The sequence below is a fragment of the Pterocles gutturalis genome, unplaced genomic scaffold (genome assembly GCF_000699245.1).
Source record: "Pterocles gutturalis isolate BGI_N339 unplaced genomic scaffold, ASM69924v1 scaffold50881, whole genome shotgun sequence".
Classification (NCBI taxonomy): Eukaryota; Metazoa; Chordata; class Aves; order Pterocliformes; family Pteroclidae; genus Pterocles; species Pterocles gutturalis.
In genome coordinates this window covers 1-16,694 of record NW_010104884.1, presented here as the reverse complement: position 1 = coordinate 16,694, position 16,694 = coordinate 1, and the positions used below count along the sequence as shown (strand labels likewise).

The following is a 16,694-nucleotide window of genomic DNA, read 5'->3' as shown; positions in this document are numbered from 1 at the left end:
CCTACAGAAAGGATGTGCACTCTTTTTCTCTGTGACTCCATTAGAGATCAGCTTCCCTGTGATAGGAAAGATGGCATACAGCAAAGTGTGGGAATGCTGATCAGGCTGCAGGCTGCCTTCTTGGCATTTGGATCATTCTTCTTGGTTAAGTACAGGCACTGGTCAACAGTGTCATTTGACCTGCAAAAGTTCCAGTAGAAATTTGAGATGAGACTGAATGCTCTGCTTTATTGAAAGATGTAAGGCACTTTTTTCCCCTGCTTTTGGCTCAGCCTATGAGGATTAAACTCAGCTAGCCAGTACAGAAGTCAGTTTTACACTGAGAGTTTGTCCTGCTGGAGTCAAGTACTTAGAAGTCAGCAGCTCTGAAGGGGATTCACCAAGAGGCCAATTCCTTAGAGAAGCTGTTGTATTGGGTTTTTTTTTTTGTTTCTAAGGAAATTTCCACATTAATCTCCTTGATGACTAAGTTCAGGAGGCGTTTCAGTGTGAAAATAACAGCTTTGAAGTTTTAAGCTATTTCCCTGAAGAGTTTACATTTTGTTCCTAGAGTATTTTTTCCCATGTGCAAGTGATGGGAAATGACATGTGGGTGCAGCTGTTTCTCTTCTCTCATGTTGTGTTTTGCGTTTTACTTTCTCGTTTCCCGCTTCTCAACTTTGAGAGAGATCCATTTGTAGACCTATTAAAAGTTCACAGTTTGGGTACTTTTTCATAATGTAAACCTCTTCATAAAATTATTTGAAACTTCTGTCACCCCAAGAAAGTTCCAAATCACTTTAATTGAGAATTTTGTCCTTGCAAAAATGTTTTTGTGTTCCGTTAAGATCCATGCCAAATCCAGAGGTAGCTTAAGAAGCTCTGCTCCCAGTTTGCTTGATGGATAGATTTTGGACAAGAACAATCTACAGCAGAGTTTCTCCCTTTAGGCATTTTAGCAAATCTCCCAAGTGCTACGTTCTTTGTATCTTCTGTTGTCAGTAAATGGAAAAGCAATTTTGTTGCAAAGCAGAATTAATTGGAGAGGCCCATTCAGTCTGCTAATGTAGAGCTCAGCCAACTCTATGCTTTTATACCCACCGTCACCATTTTTAGTAGTGTGTTTTATCTTTAACAACTCTATTTTTAAATATCAAATAAATACATTAAATAAAATAAGCCCTAGAAAATAAACAAACTTTATGGGAGGAAAGGAAGAGAGGGAAAGGACATGTAATTACTTGCAATTAAATAACACTTTAATTAACATCATTAGCTTGTGTTAGCTCCTCTTTTTTTTTCTGAAATCAAGTAAGTTGAAAACAGAAGCAGCAGTATGTTAAATAGCATATTGTAATCACACTTGTCACAGTATTTAAGAATTACCTTCTTATAAAGATGGACTAGTTTTTTTCTGATGCAAATTGAGTTATTCTTTTATTTTCTATTACTTTGTTTCAGGATTACACCCAGAAAATATGATGTCATTCACACATCTGAACTTGGGCAAAATGCTGGAGCAATCACTGCTGACGCTGGAGATTTAACACTAAATCGAAGGGAAACAAGGACGTCATTTACATTCAGGAAAGTGAGGAGAAGCCCTTGCAATTGCAGTAAGTGTCTTGAGGTGATCTTCAAGTTAGTTTTTTTTTTTGTTTGTTTGTTTTGGTTTTTTTTTGAGCAAACCGGTTTATTGCTTTGGGTAGTTTTGGCAGCTGTGGTAGCCATTCCTGAATGGCTCAGGGTCAGGCTTGAATTGGTTGCATCTGTGTGGTTGCTGGAGTTTCTCTATGCAGGAAGGCATTTGGCTTGCTCCAGAAATCTTACATTTCATTGGGACCTCAAGTGCCAGAATAATGTTTTTTATATGAATGAGACTGCAATTTTGTAACAATTAAGTACATTAGAGAAGGAGAAGCAGTCAGATTTGCAGTAATAGAGCCATGCAAGTGCCTTAGGCCAGTAGAGATAATAGGTAGCTCAATGATTACATGGACTTGAAGTCCATTTGTGCTCTCTGAGCAGAATTTCAGAGGCTGAATTGCAATGATGTCATGATCTTTGATATTAGGACACCGTCTCAGTTTTGAAAACATAAACCTCATTAACACAGCAGGATGAATGATCACTACACATGGTGTCTGGTACATGTGGGCAGGTTGCTTGTTTTAACGTCATCAAACACTTCTGCAGTTTGATCTGCATTTCAGTTTTTAAAAGGCAAAGGAGGAATTAAGCATTTTTGCATTGTAATAGTTCAGTTTAGATTTTATTTTGCTAGATAAGTTTAACCACCAAGGGATTACTTAAATTTTTTTATGTGTATATGTTGCTATGTCTAGTTTACCCATCTGTCTGTGACAGCCAGAAAGAACAGCGAAGACAAGTACAACCTTCATTTCCCCAGGATGAGATGGAGGCCTCAAAGCTGGAGCAAGAATATGTACACAAGGTGTACGAAGACATTGCCAGACACTTCAGCAGTACCAGGCATAGCCCATGGCCCCAAATTGTAGAGTTTCTCAGGTCCCTACCAAAAGGGTCAATAGTGGCTGATGTTGGTTGTGGTAATGGGAAATATCTAGGCATCAATGAGGATTTGTATATGGTAAGTAGTAGCCACTGTCATTTGTTTTCACTGGTACTAGTGTTTGTTCCATTGGGCAGTTGTAGCACATTGGAGCTTCAATTGTGGGAAGAGTGCCAAGAACAGAAAGCTGTTTCCTGATCCAAGATCAAGTACCAACTGTGTTAGGTTTCCACATCTAGTCACTATGTGTTACCCTTTTCTTCTTTCAAAGCCACTTTTGCTTTGCAAGTCAAAATAGATTCATAAAAAAATAGTAGTGGGTGGAGTGGATTGAAAAATCGTAACGTTTTAGCCTTTTTTATTGTTGTTGTTGAATAAGCGTATTAAAAGGGAAAAAGGTTGGGCAGTTTGAATGCTTCCAACAAACTTTTCAGTTAGCTGGTGGGTCGGGAATGCAATGTACGTGTCCTTGAAATCTCCATGGTCAGCACTACTTTTCATGTAGCCTGTTCTGTTCCTTTTGCCCTGGTGGTGTGGCTCATTTGTGAATGATGTCATGCTTGGCTGTCCCACCTCTGACTCTGCATAGGCCCAGTAAATATGCTAATATAAAATTCATGGGGGAGTCTCAACTTAGGCACAGATTTCTGGCCTTTCTCTCACTCCCTTTCCTTCACTTTTAGACAGTTCTGACATCATTCTTGCTGATGTTCTCATCACCTTCCCTGTCTCACAGTCTGTACTTAGCTTTACTTCACTCTCTTCCTATTCAGGAGACATCAAGCACATACAGATATGAACCAAGAGATAGTTTTTATTGCAAGTATTTCAGAGACTTTTTTGCAGGGGTCAAACTTCCTGTTGTTTTTATGCAGAAGAAATCTTTCTGAGAGGTGTGCATTATTCTATCTGCTCTCCCCTGTTCCAGAAATGTATGATTCTTTCATGTGTTTGTACTGTGAAATGCTTTGAAGTCCATCAGGTTTGAAAACTCTTATGTAAGGCAAAACATTCATTATTAATAATAAAAGTCAGACTTGTTTGTCTGTTTCAGGAGTTTGTCCTGCTATTTATATTCAGCTATGAAACATAAGTTGTCATTTACAGCCCTGTCTCTATTTGTAATCGATTTATTTCCATTACTGTTCCTGTAAGCTAGAACAAAATCAACTAATTTATAGGTAGGCGTGTTTGTGCCTGACTGCTGTGACCTGAAAATAATTTTTAATGTTAGTACATTTCAGTCTTTCACTCCTGACTCCTGTAAGAAAAATCAGCAAACCTAACTAGAGAGGAGAAAAGTTTATCAGAGTTCCATGAAAGTCACCTGGTCCTAGAATGAATTTGGTAAATTGCTGTTGTGTAGTTTTGTGGAAGGCTTTTAAGGCCAAATCTATGCAAGATGCTGTGTTGAGAAGTCACCAGCACGAGTCTGTTTTCTGGAGTCCACAGTTAACCAACTACTGGCAGTCAAATGAAAGCCAACCCCTCTCCTCTGTTACTTTATGAGTTAGCTCATTTCATATGTGCCTGCACGAGAAATCCAAAACGTGAAAAATAGCAGTGAAAGGGAGGGAACTTTTAAAGAAACAGTTGATACAGCTGAAAAACAGAATCTGGGAATTGCTTAATTTGGTTGACCTCCCTTAACGTTTTATTTTCTACTGGTGACAGCTAGTTCTTGGTTGGAGATAGACTGTAGATTTTGCATTTGCTTATTTTCATCTGCAAGCCAGCATGGAGTCTCAGGAGAATCGATGTGATTCCTTCTTTCTACTATATTTATTTTTATATGTCAGCCAAAGTGTGGTTGAGGAAAAAATGGTGTATACCATGTTCACAGATATTTTTTTTTTAACTTCTGACAAGGTATCTCGAAGACTAAGAACTAAATTATTGTAGGTGAGAGGAGCAGTGGGGTGTTACACAGGTTTGGACACAAAGGAAGGTAGAACTGTTGGATGTCATTCAGTGCCGATGAAGGGTTATCAGTGGGTGTCACTTAGATCACCTGGCATGGATATGAGTGGTTGCTGCCAGTGGTGACAGTGAGATGATCCAAGGGGACCTGATGGTTTGGAAGCAGGTTAAACTGCAGCAATCTGTTTTCTGCTGAGAAGACAAAATACTTCAGGCACCTCTGGTGCCATTTATTGGATGGAATTTACTGTCACAAAATGCCAGAAGGCCAAGCACTGAGCAGCAGTTACAGGGATTTGGTCAAATTCTTCTGAGACATAAGATCAATTTGTTTGTAGGTAATACAAACCCTCTTTCTTTGACCTGAAGGAAACTGCCAGTAGACAGGACTTAGCAAGACATTTTTTCTTATGGTCAGCTTTTTAGAGAATGAACTGTCCTGATGATTTTTTTTTTTTTTTTTGGTGCATCTTCCTCTAAAGCAACTGGTAATGGCTATTATTTGAAGCAAGGTACTACTTTAAATACTTTGCTATTTCAGTGACTGTGGAAGTGATTGATGTCAGTTCTTTATTTTGTAGATTCTGATTTATTAGAAATGGGTACTCGTTTATTCCTTAATGGGACTTCTACCTCTATTCCCTTGTCATACTGTTCTATAGGAAGTACTGTAGAACAAGTGTTCGTGATATATCAATATTACTACTGGTAGCCCATCTCCTTGAGATGGTGATTGTGTTGCATGAGTCAGCCTTTTCAATTGTTCTTTTTCTCTAGGGGAGAAAGGAGCAGTCTTTTCCACTTTTTGTTGTCCTTCTGGGTTCTTATTTGAGCTCATCAGAAAGGGCTGATTTACGGTCCTGTTTCTCATATTGTGTTACTTCCATTTACCAGGGGTTGGGCATGGATCCAAGAGGGAGGGGTTAAAGAATATGCTTTGTGTATCAGGTGCAACGTTGGGATAAGGAGAATGTTCTCTAGATGCAGGGCATCAGTTTCCTCTCTCACTTATCCCTCTTGACTTGGGGGCATAAAATCCAGGCAGAAAATAAATTGCTGCAGCCTTTCCTTTGCAGCAATTGCTGTGGCTCTTGGTAAGTTTTTATGCGCAGTGCACTGGCATTCTTAGCCTAGGTCCTGTTGGTAAAGAAGCAATAAAGCAATGCTGTGAAATTAGGAGTTATTTAGGGGTTGGGTAGAGCACTGTGTGTACAGCCATGTACCTTGTTGTGTTTTGACTCAGAAATACTGAAAACCTGAGGCGAGCACTTTTTGAAGGCAAGCAATGTCCTCTAAAGGTTCCTGTACGTTTTTAGATAGAATACTTTAAGTAGCAGTGCTAATGGTAGATCAAAGCTAAGTAGCTCTCTTGATGGTTTTAATCTTCAGGGACTGTCTGAAAACATCTCCACTGTGGCCTGTGCTATTGTACTTGCTTCAGTGTCTTTGGATGATTTGGATAGCCTTATCTACTTGAGTATGGTTGTGTGACAGTGAAATGCAGATGAGTCCAGCTGTGCTCAATGAAAATGACAGTGCTGTAATGGCTGCATTATTCTGATACAGTGAAGGAGCAGCCAATTTAATGACAAATTCAGATTAAGAATGTTTGAGCAAGAGATGGAATCCAAGTCTGATGTAGTTAGGAGGACAAAGACTGGAGAAAGATTGAATTTACTAAAGTTTCAGATGACTTTTTCTGTCTTGCCTAGCTTTTTTATTGTTTGAATGAATGCAAAAGAGAGAAGTGGGTTTAGGTGTTTCTGTGTGTGGTGTTTGTCTTATTTATTTATTTATTTATTTATTTTTTGCACAGTCCCCTCCCCACCCAGCTGCATTTGGGGGAATTATGTTAACAGTTTACATTTAAGTGCTTTCCAGCTTAATATTCACATCTCTAAGCAGGGCTTTTATTTTTACAGAATGCTGTTTCAGTGTTACCCATCCCCCCCATCAGCACAAGGGTTTCATTCCAGAGCCATCTGACATCATTGCAATGTATCTCATCAATTTTTATGAGCTTTAGCTCTGTCTCCCAGTTTCCAGTGTTCAGGCAGGCATGGTGATGTGTAAATCCCCACAGGAAATTCAGCATCCTCACGGGGCTAGGGTGTGAGTGAAAGACACTGAAGCCTTTGTATTTTGTGGTTTACGGTTTAAATTGAACTTATAAACTGGTGGGAAATGCAGTAACACACAACTGAAAATGCCATTGGGTAGATATTTTTTCTTTATATATAAAGAAATTACTCTCCTTGACAGAATACAGATGTTAGGAAGAAAAATGATGGCAGTGTAGGAGCCCAAATGCTTTGCTTTAATACAGACATTCCTATTTCTGTAATGCATGTCATTCAAAGCTAATCAGTAATATTGCTTGTATTTCACATGACCTTGTAAGACACCTTTTACTCTGAGATGTGCACTTCTTTATTTTCTGCATTACTGTCCAAAGCTGGGATCTGATAGAACTGCATAAAAGTTTCATTTTCCCAGGGTGTGGGGGAGGAGAGAGGGTGAAGTTTTGCTGTGGTGTGGTTGTATAGTGATGGGTGGGTTTTAGTTACACTGGGTCCTTTTTGATTGAGCACAGATTGCTATCCGAAGGACTTAATAGTGGGTAAACTCAGGAAGCACAAAACTAACTTGCAAAAGTGTATTTGAAGCTGGGTCACTGTATTTTAGTGATAGGAGGGTGAGGCAGAGGAACCTTTCCTGCCCTTTTCTCTCAGTGAATAGAAGTCATTAAAATGATGGGAGATCTGGGATGAAGAGATCTCAGAAGGAACTGGGCAACAGCAGCGCAAAACCAGAATGAATGCTGAACTGCTCAGCGTGGTTCTGATGCTTTGTCGTTGAGAAATGAGCTTCATGTTTTAGTCATGGCACTTTGTTTCCACAGACACCCTGGCTGTACGCAATGGAAGACCAAAACACTGTGTGAAAGGAATGCTAAAAGCCTGACTCAGACCAACTGGAGCAAGGAGATTTGTCTATCTAGCTGTGGCTGTGCTGGTGTCTCTTTTTCTACTTGTGTTTGCTACAGTGTAATTTGGTTTCTTGAGGCTCTCATGCTATTAGTTATAGCTGAGGTGTTTCTCTGGGGAGCCACATAATTCCATTTGGCGGCTGGATTTCAGAATTAGATGTAGTTTTCTTCATCAGTTTCTAATGTGCTGAATCAATCAAGTTTTCAGATACTTAAATTAACTAATTCTACCAGGTAGAGTTAGTTATAATGAAATAACATAGAAAGAAAATATATAATGGTTGGCAACATTGACTTGTCTTTACCTGTCTATTCCAAACCACTGCATTAAGTGGCTTTTATAAAACTTAGTTTAGCTTCTGCTGGCTGAAATGGTGGAGGTGGAGATGTCTGGGAACATGAAGGATCAGGATGGGATCTCTGCCTGTGTTATCCTCATCCCAGGAAACCAGTACAGAGTTCCTGTAAACTCAGACAAATCCCAGGTGTTACATTTGTTTCTCCCTTCCCTTACCCTCTTTTATCTTGGTCTTTTTTGCTAATTTGTTCATTAGTCTAAAGGTTTGTGTTACCCAGTGTGCCCTGAAGAGAGGGTGCTGTATGCCACAATGATAACACACTTTGGCTTCTTTTTTTGTGTTTGCTGGGGTCAGAGGCCTGCATACTAATACAGATTTCCTGGCTTAAAATGAGAGTTGTATGCAGTTAGTGTTTATGTAGACATAATGAAAATCAGTGCCTGAAATCCCTGTAAAAAATCTAAATGGATTCTGAGCCTGAATAAATAGGTGTCAGTGGCCACTCTGGAGCTCCTGTGAGCCATTATCCACGTCACAAAAAGCAGTAAAGAGAGGAGTGGAGGGGTGGACACCAAAAAGTCAGGAATGTGGGAATGGCTGCCAGGAATAAAAATCCAAGAAACGTGAGAAACTGACCTCTTTTAGGGAGATACTGAAAGGTGTAGAACAAGTAGGTGAGAGATGGACTCGCTAAGAGGTGGATTCAGCTGAAAAGTCAGCCATGCTATTTGAGATGTATAGGAGAAACTGGGGTGCTTGAGCTTGATTAGGAAAACTGGGAGAACAGGTATAAGAAACGACTGAAAAGACTCAGAGATAATAAGAAAGAGCTAACCTTAAATGTATACAACATGGCTCACCAAGGGATGTACTAGGTTCTTTTGGTATTGAACACTGTACTAATAGTAATTCTTCTACCTTTCTCCACTCTTCCAGAAGAGATGTCAGCAAGGACAGTATCCTGTGCTGAGCATCAAAATTAAGAGATATGAACTGGTAAAAATTAAAGCATTCCAGTTGTATTTTGAGATTTTTTTGAAGATGTTTTGATTACATGTTTAGTTAGAGATAGAAAAATAAACTTGTTCTAAATTTAAACACTCATTTGAACTCTTTCGTGTAAATGATGCTTCATCCCATTAAAGCTTCTGCATGCTTCAGAATGTGGAAATCGGATAGTAACAGAATTGGGAAAAGTTGTGTTTGGGGTCTCTGCCCCTTGCTGCAAATGTTTTCTGTACTCAAAAAAATCATAGGTTATTTTTTACCTGTAAGGTAGCATTGCACCACTGATGTTAGCTGCTTTTTCCTAGCTTATTGTTTTCTAAGCAACTGAAACCACTATATTTTGGAATGTGTGTTTCTTGTAATCTAGAAAATGCAGGAATGTTGTGATTATAATTCTTTTAAAATATCACGCAGAGGTAATTCTAGCAAGGATGCTAAATTTGCCTAGCTCCAGCACCAGGGATGTCTGTGGTGACTCCCTGTGTTCAGCATTTATGCATACATGTATAGCACCTATTACAATGTTTACATTTAAAACCACATAAAGTTTTAGCCTAATATACCTACTTTAGAGCAGCTGTGCATTCAAAGTGATCCATTTCAAGGTCTCAATTTTCACTGCAAAACAGAATCTTTTTGTTGTGGATGTAGATTCACTTTAATAAGTATGACAATATAAGTAAGCCTGACTTTGTAATTATTTGATATAATTTAGATGCAAATGAGGACTTCACATTCTGGTAGTCATGCCTTTGTTCTCATCTCAGTTCATTGGATTTCATCAGCATACAGCGTAGTCCTTTTCAAGGTCATTTTGGGAGGGGAGGATTGAGTTCCATTATATAGCCCATTTTTACTATAGATGTGCAAGGCCAAAGTGATTCTTTCTGGGAAAGCTTGTTGTCAGTGGAAGTTGCGAGTGTTCTTCCACCTCCTGCCAGCAGTGAATTTGGTCCTTTGAGTTTTATTAAATATTGCATGCTAATGTCTTAATTGCAAAAGTAGTTGAAGGCACTGGTAATGAGGCGTGGAATCTCTAACATGAAGGTTGTCAGCTAAATCCATTCCATGATGAGAGTAATTTAAAGACGCTTCAGTTGGCTTCCAGTGTGAAATTATAGGGTTTTATGTTTACTTCCAAGTAAACAAGGGTTTCCTTTTTTTTTTATTCATAAATAACACTATTCGCTCAGTGCTTCAGTAAACACAGAGATGAGGCCAAGGAATAAATGGGAAGAACGTAATGCTAGGATTGATCTTTCTAGGTCTGTTTAGAGATAATTGGAGGATTATCTTGGGTTTTCAGGTTGGCATTTTCACAATGGTTTATTTACTCTGGACCAAAAGTCAGAGACCTGATGAAAGGCAGCTCACCTGGAAGCTTTCAGGACATACAACTGGAACAGAATCCAGGTTTTCTTCAAAACTGTGATGGTAGACTGAAAGCTAAAATGATTTCAACCAATAAAATGAAAAGTTATGAGGGAAAATAAATATATTTTAATTAATTATTGCAAAAGATATTTTTAATTTTACCAGTACTGTTGTCTTTGCTGGATTGGTTAACCAGAGCAAGTTGTTTGCTATTCTTCTTGCATCAAGGATGGTTTAGTATTCTTTCTATGTCAAATGCAGTAAACACTGTCAGCAGTAATTATTTAGGATGCTGAATCTGTTCTCTGCTATCTGCTTGTTGCTGATCATTGGAAAAAAAAATAAATCTTATATTCTCATGCAAGCTGAGTTTGATACATGACTTGGTAGCAGGGCTTTGGTTTGAGTATTCAGTGTGTGCGACAGGCATGAAAATGGGGGTGGTGCATGCCTTGCTGCATTTTTTTCTTTCACAAGGGTCTTGATCAGTTTGTATTTATTGTTTGTATGCAGGTACATAACAAACCTCTTCTAGATGCTTTTTCCTTACCATCTTTGGAAAAAATTTATTACACTTAGGGTGGTGAAACTGGAACAGGTTGCTAAGGGAGGTGGTAGATGCCCCATCCCTGGAAGCATTCAAGGTCAGGTTGGATGGGGCTCTGGGCAACCTGATCTAGTGGAAGATGTCCCTGCTTACTGCAGGGGCTTGGACTAGGTGACCTCCATGGTCCCTTCCATCTCAAACAATTCTATGATTCTGTGATCTTTGACCTGAGCAGTGGGCAAGGTTCAAAGGGGGGAAAAAATAAACATTTATGAGGTGTCCTGAAATGGTTCCTAGGGCTCACTTCATTTGGACTGTAGAGAACCTTGGAAAATTATGTTGTTGTGCTTAATTTTTTGTGGATTGTGATAATGAGAGTGAAGAGGACTGTACCTGAGCTCTTCCATACTTACACTGAAAAGACAAAACCTGGGTGATGAGTGAAGCTGTCTGACATACTTCAGTGATACCACCAAGGCTACCAGATTGTTGTTTACACTTGTAGATTCAGCTTTTGTGAGTTCAGTATTTGGCTGCTTCAGATGTTGTCAGATTACAAATAGCAATTGAAAGGAAAAGAAAATACTAAGGTTAGGTTAGGTTACCTCTTGTTTTGCTGGTTTCAAGACAACTTAAGAGCCAATTTTGAGAAGTTAGGTAGAAACCTGTTGTGTCTTAAGCTGTTTGAAAATGAGGGTGCTATATGAGCTGTCTCATATCCAGTCTGCCATCTTTAAGTAAGCATCAGTTGTTTTTTTTCCCTTTTGTCTGTACCTGGGAACCATATATTCCTCTTGCTTAAGGCTATTTTCTCATATACATTCCAGTTTTTATTTTAAACTAAAATGTGTTACCTCAGTAGGAGACTGTGATGACTCTATTACTGTAAGCATCAAGTGAAAATCATTTTCCAGTCTTGTAATTATCCTCTTATGAAAAGCTTAATGAAACACTTTCTGTTATAGGTTGGCTGTGATCGCAGCAAAAACCTGGTGGATATTTGTGGAGAAAAAAATTTCCATGCTTTTGTCTGTGATGCCTTGTCAGTGCCAATCCGCAGTGGTTCTTGTGACGCCTGCATCTCTATTGCTGTAATCCACCATTTCTCAACAGCGGTAAGTCACCCCTCTCTGCGTTCCACTCTACTGTTGTATTGCTGCGCAGAGCTACTAATGTTATAAAAAAGCTTGTTAGTTTGGGCTCATGGAAACAAAAGGGAAGAACAAAGTGGAGGGAAATTGAAGGTTTGCACTTGGTGTAAGCAGTGGTCAGAGCAGAGTTGTGCTGCTGCTGCTGTATCTTAGACTTTCCGTTCACATTCTCCCTCTGCTTGTCAGGTGCTCTTGCTCCTTCTGGCACTTTGATCTAGGTGTTGGCATTTCTTTTTTCATCTGCTTACAATTAATGACACCAGAGAAGGGGGCTCCTGCTTTGGAGTCAAGAGATATGTTAGTTACCATCTCAAATCTTGAGCAGATTTTATGGTTTTTGGTGTTGTGTTTTTTTTTTTTTTTTTTTTTTTTTTTCTTTGTGCCTTCATTGTCCATCTGCAAAAGACAGCAGGGATGCTACTCACTCGCCTGCCATATTCTTGGGCTGTGTAAGCCTCTGGCAGAATCTGTGCAATTGTAACAGATTTTTAGATCATGGAGCCATAATCTGAGGTGAGGCTCAGTGGTCTGTCTATACCAGAAATACAGTGAATGTTTCCAAATGCAATATAAAAAAGTAGGAAGAAGTCTCTTTGGGAGAGGGCTACTGTATCTTTCTTTGGCTGATCAGAGGACCTGTGTTTAAGATGTAAATCTGACCCTTCAGCTGCAAACTTAGAATGTGTATCATCAGGTGTGGTAGATCTGAATCTGATCCTTCTTGAAGAGGTGCGTGTCACTTCCAGCTGAGCTGATGTGTCCAAGAACACAGTGCTCAGCACAGCACTGTTTTCAAATGGAAAGAGAATTGCGTTCAGGAAAATGTCCTGGCTTGCACATAGTGATGGTCTATATTATGAATGAAAATAAATAGTGTAAAAATTTCCTCTGATTTTATTGTATCTTGGGGACATAAGGAGGAATTGCTGTTATTCCATCTCCTGTCTCTGTTTATGTACTAGCTTCACGCTTTTGTGTTTCCTTTATAGGAGAGGAGACTGGCTACTATCCGTGAACTAGTCCGGCTTCTAAGACCTGGTGGGATGGCACTCATTTATGTCTGGGCAATGGAACAAGAATACAAAAACCAGAAGTCTAAATACCTTAAGGAAAAGAATGGTAGTAAAGACAAGAAGGAGGAAATCAGTACTGGCATGGCCCAGAGAACAATTAGTGATCAAATGCCTCATAGCAGCAGCCAAGACTCAGCATGTTCTGACCGACTCCTTAATGACTCAAAGGATGAAGGCTGTGATACAAAGCCAGTTGCAGACTCCAGACTGCCTGTTCACACTAACCGAACCTCCTTTCACTCTCAAGATTTGCTCGTTCCTTGGCACCTGAAAGGTGTCACTAAAAAGAAAGGGGAAAGTGTTGATACAGTGTCATTTCCAGGTGGATCTAAGGAATCGCAAGAACTCAACCCTGTTTTACACCGTTATTACCATGTGTTCTGTGAAGGGGAACTGGAAGCAGTATGCAGATCCTTGGATTGTGTGAGAGTTCAAAAGAGTTATTATGATCAGGGAAACTGGTGTGTGGTTCTAGAAAAGTTGTAGCCTGTGGTGTTTCCTCCACTGCCTGTGGTGTGTTGTATGTTTTTTACAGTGTGAAAGGTATTTTTAATGCAGGCTGCAGCTATTACCTCTTTTAAAAATAGCAGAATAAAGATTGTCTATTGGGTTAATAACAGTATCTAGCACTGTGTGGATGTGTTAACAAATAATGGCCAAACTGAGATACTACCTCTGCAGAGGGTTTATTTTACTTTTGTGAACTACAACGAAGAGGATTAAGTGGGGAAAATACTGGCCATGGAAATCAGGAAGGCCAGTGTTAAGCTTTTAAAGGCAAAGGGCTTGATTCTCCCTTCTCTTACACCAGGTTTGTGCTGGTGTAGATGTAGTGGCCTCCCTAGAGCCCACAGCTATTTGGAATGGAGCTCTGGGCAGAAAGGGTAAAGCTGTTTGCTGTATTAAACTGTGAGTCAGGGAGCAGGGAATGAATGACATGTGAAACAGTCTTATCTGAAGAGTCAAAACATTGCCTAAAGTTCAGTAGAGGGTCCTGCCTCTTCTGGTGTTTGTTGGGGCGACAGGTCTCTGGGCTTGTAATTTACTCTTGTCATGGTACTAGTGATTTCCTCAAGAAAAACTGGAAAGCCAGTGGGATAGCACAGTCCTTTTTCTCTTCCTTGACCCTCAAGCACCCACAATTCATGCTGTCACTCCCTAGATTTCTCTAGCTCTTCATTGTAGTGTTGTTTGAAAGCTCATCTGAGGTGTGAGGTTGCTCAGCTGGAATACCCTGACCAGCCCTGCTAAAGGCCTTCCTTCCTATGAGCACAGGGCTCTGCCTGCAGCACCAGGGCTCGTGGTGCAGTGTCAGCTCAGATGTCCCTGTAAAAAAAAAACAGGAAAAAGACTAAAGTGAAGGCAATATTGGTGCAAATTTTCTGCAGGGAAATTACAATCCCTAAATGGTGGCAGTGGAACAAGTTTTATTTATTGGACTTCAGAAGAACAAAGAACTGGAGTAGATGCTGGGCTGGCTGACTCATCAGCAGCCATTGCTGTTGTTGCCTGCAATGACTAGCACAATTTATTTAACACAGTTCTTGTGCTTTCAAAGGAGCATGCCATCTGCAGTGCATTTCAAGAATTAAAATACAATTGGTTGGCTTTTGCAGGGCAAGTGGCTAATGGTGCCTCTGAAAACCAGTACTGCGAGGCCATGCCCTCATTCCCCTTTGCACTGATTCATTGTCTGTAGTTATAGCAAGATCTATAGTACAGGCAGGTCATTGCTGCTGTAACTAATGGCATCTAAACCAAGGTGCCCATCCTGAATCATGGGGACTTGGAGGACAGCTGTATGCCCTTGGCCTACTCCTGCCTGCCTCAGACTTGCAGTTCAAAGGCGTTGCTGTGCTGGCAGCCTACTCCAAGTCACCATTTTTTCATGGGCTCTGCCATTTTCCCCCATCATATAATGGAGAAAATCTGAGAGCAATGACAGTAATAAGAGAGGAGTTTGCTCCCACCACAGTTCATCTGGCCTGTGCCATACTTGCTATCTGCTTCCAAAGAGCCCTTGGGGAAGAAGGTCTGATTCCTCAGCTGCACATGTTGTCCATGTAGCAGCAGCCCTGTCCTAGCAGGTTTCTTTGGGCCACAGGGAGGCAGAGGGGAATGTCCGTGGCAGATGAGCCTTCTTGGGGATGTTCAGGAGTTGGTTTGCACACATTCAATAAATCCCACATAGCTGGGAAGCATTGTGCCTCCTATACATGTGCAGTTTGGCTCTTCTGGTATTGTGGTGTGGCTGGTGAGTTTGTGCAGGAGAAGTTTTCCTTTCTTCTTGATCACATCTGTGGTCAGGCTGCTGGGCGTTGCTGATCCAGACCCAGTGATGTGAGCCGACCCCGGTGTTGTCAGGGGAGACCCACTGCTGGAAAGTGAAGAACTAACAGTGACTGATTGTGCAGTTTCTATCACAGGAGCAACTCACTGTTTGAACAGTGCTCTGGGTGTGCGGGGACACAGAAGACAGTTGTCACTCCAAGCCTTGATTTAAGCAAGACAGTACAAGATGGGAAACAGAAACCGAGTCCAAAGATGGAAGTAAACTGGTTGATGCCATAGACAGAGATGGGAATGTGGTCCATTCCCCAACTACATTGCAGGCTTAGGTTACCGCTCTGATCTTAGGACATTTACAGCTCAGCAAACTGTTCATTTCCTACCTTGAGACAACTGCCTCCTCCCTGCACTTGGCTGGAGTGGGGCTTCTCCACACTTGGAGTGAGATAGGCTAATCGTGGCTCTTGCAGTCAGCATGGAGGTTCCTACACTAAAGTTTAACCTGTGGGCAGTGATCGCATGGGTTTGAGAAGTTGGTAGGGCTGATACCTGTTCTTTGGCTCTGCTTTTTGCTCCTCCTTTACCCCTTGTTTGTTACCAGTCATCCTTTTTTCTCTTCCCTGTCTTCCTCCTCTTCCTTTGGCCTAGAGGGGAATTTGCTTGTCCTTGCTCCAGCTGACATGCCATGGGCAGAGGGCAGCCCTAGGAAGACACACAGGAGTGTCCTATGCTGATAGTCATTGTGACAAAATGGCAACACTGAGTAATATGTATTCAAGCTAAGAAAACATAAGGAAATGTGGCAAATCAGCTGTGAGACATGCGTGGTTATTTTACTTTTACTTGGCATTATGTACTGCTGAGAAACCTGCCTACCAGTTAAGACTGCATTGTGTTTTGCAGAGGTGCCCCAGCGTGCTCTCTTCCCTCTGAGCTACTTCCCAGAAAGTTGTATTTCCCACCAGGGGCTGGTTTTCGGAAAGGCCCTGTATGACACTGTTTTGCATCGAGGCCCCTGAGCTGGCTTTCAGTACCGGGACGCCGTGTTTGGGTGCAGCGGTGCACCCGGTTCCCAGGTGGGCTGTGGGACTGGAACTAGCCCTGACGGCTCCCCAGCACAGGGCCACATGGTGTTGGTGTGTCCCTAGTGACAGAGGACAGTCTCTGCTGGGTGTCTGTGCAATGACTAACTCATTAAATTGGGCTGTGTATTTGTGATGGGTTTGCGTTTGGCTGGGGGCCAAACCACACACCCGCTCACCCAACCTCTCCCCCCCCACCCCCTTGAGCATAGGGGAGAGAATTAAAGGGGTAAAGGGAAAAAAGGACTTGTGGGTTGAGATAAGAACAATTTAATAACTAAACTACAATAATATTGAAAATAATACTATATACAAACGAGTGATACACAGTGATACTGCCCCCCCACCCAACGACCAAGGCTCAGTCTGTTCCTGGCTAACGATCCTGGAGCAGAGAGAGTCCCGAAACCGTACTCACGGCATGGAGATAACAGTCCGAGCATCCCAGAC

General features: G+C 41.1%; 1 protein-coding gene across 1 annotated transcript; it reads left to right on the top strand.

Moving 5' to 3' along the window:
• Window positions 1-1,440: 1,440 nt before the first annotated feature.
• On the top strand, window positions 1,441-13,383 carry LOC104471734 (alkylated DNA repair protein alkB homolog 8-like; the record flags this gene model as incomplete). The annotated part of the gene is made up of 4 exons (XM_010087190.1): window positions 1,441-1,595; window positions 2,325-2,590; window positions 11,615-11,764; window positions 12,790-13,383. Coding segments are annotated over 4 exons (1,141 nt in total), but the record flags the coding sequence as incomplete, so codon positions are not given.
• Window positions 13,384-16,694: the final 3,311 nt, after the last annotated feature.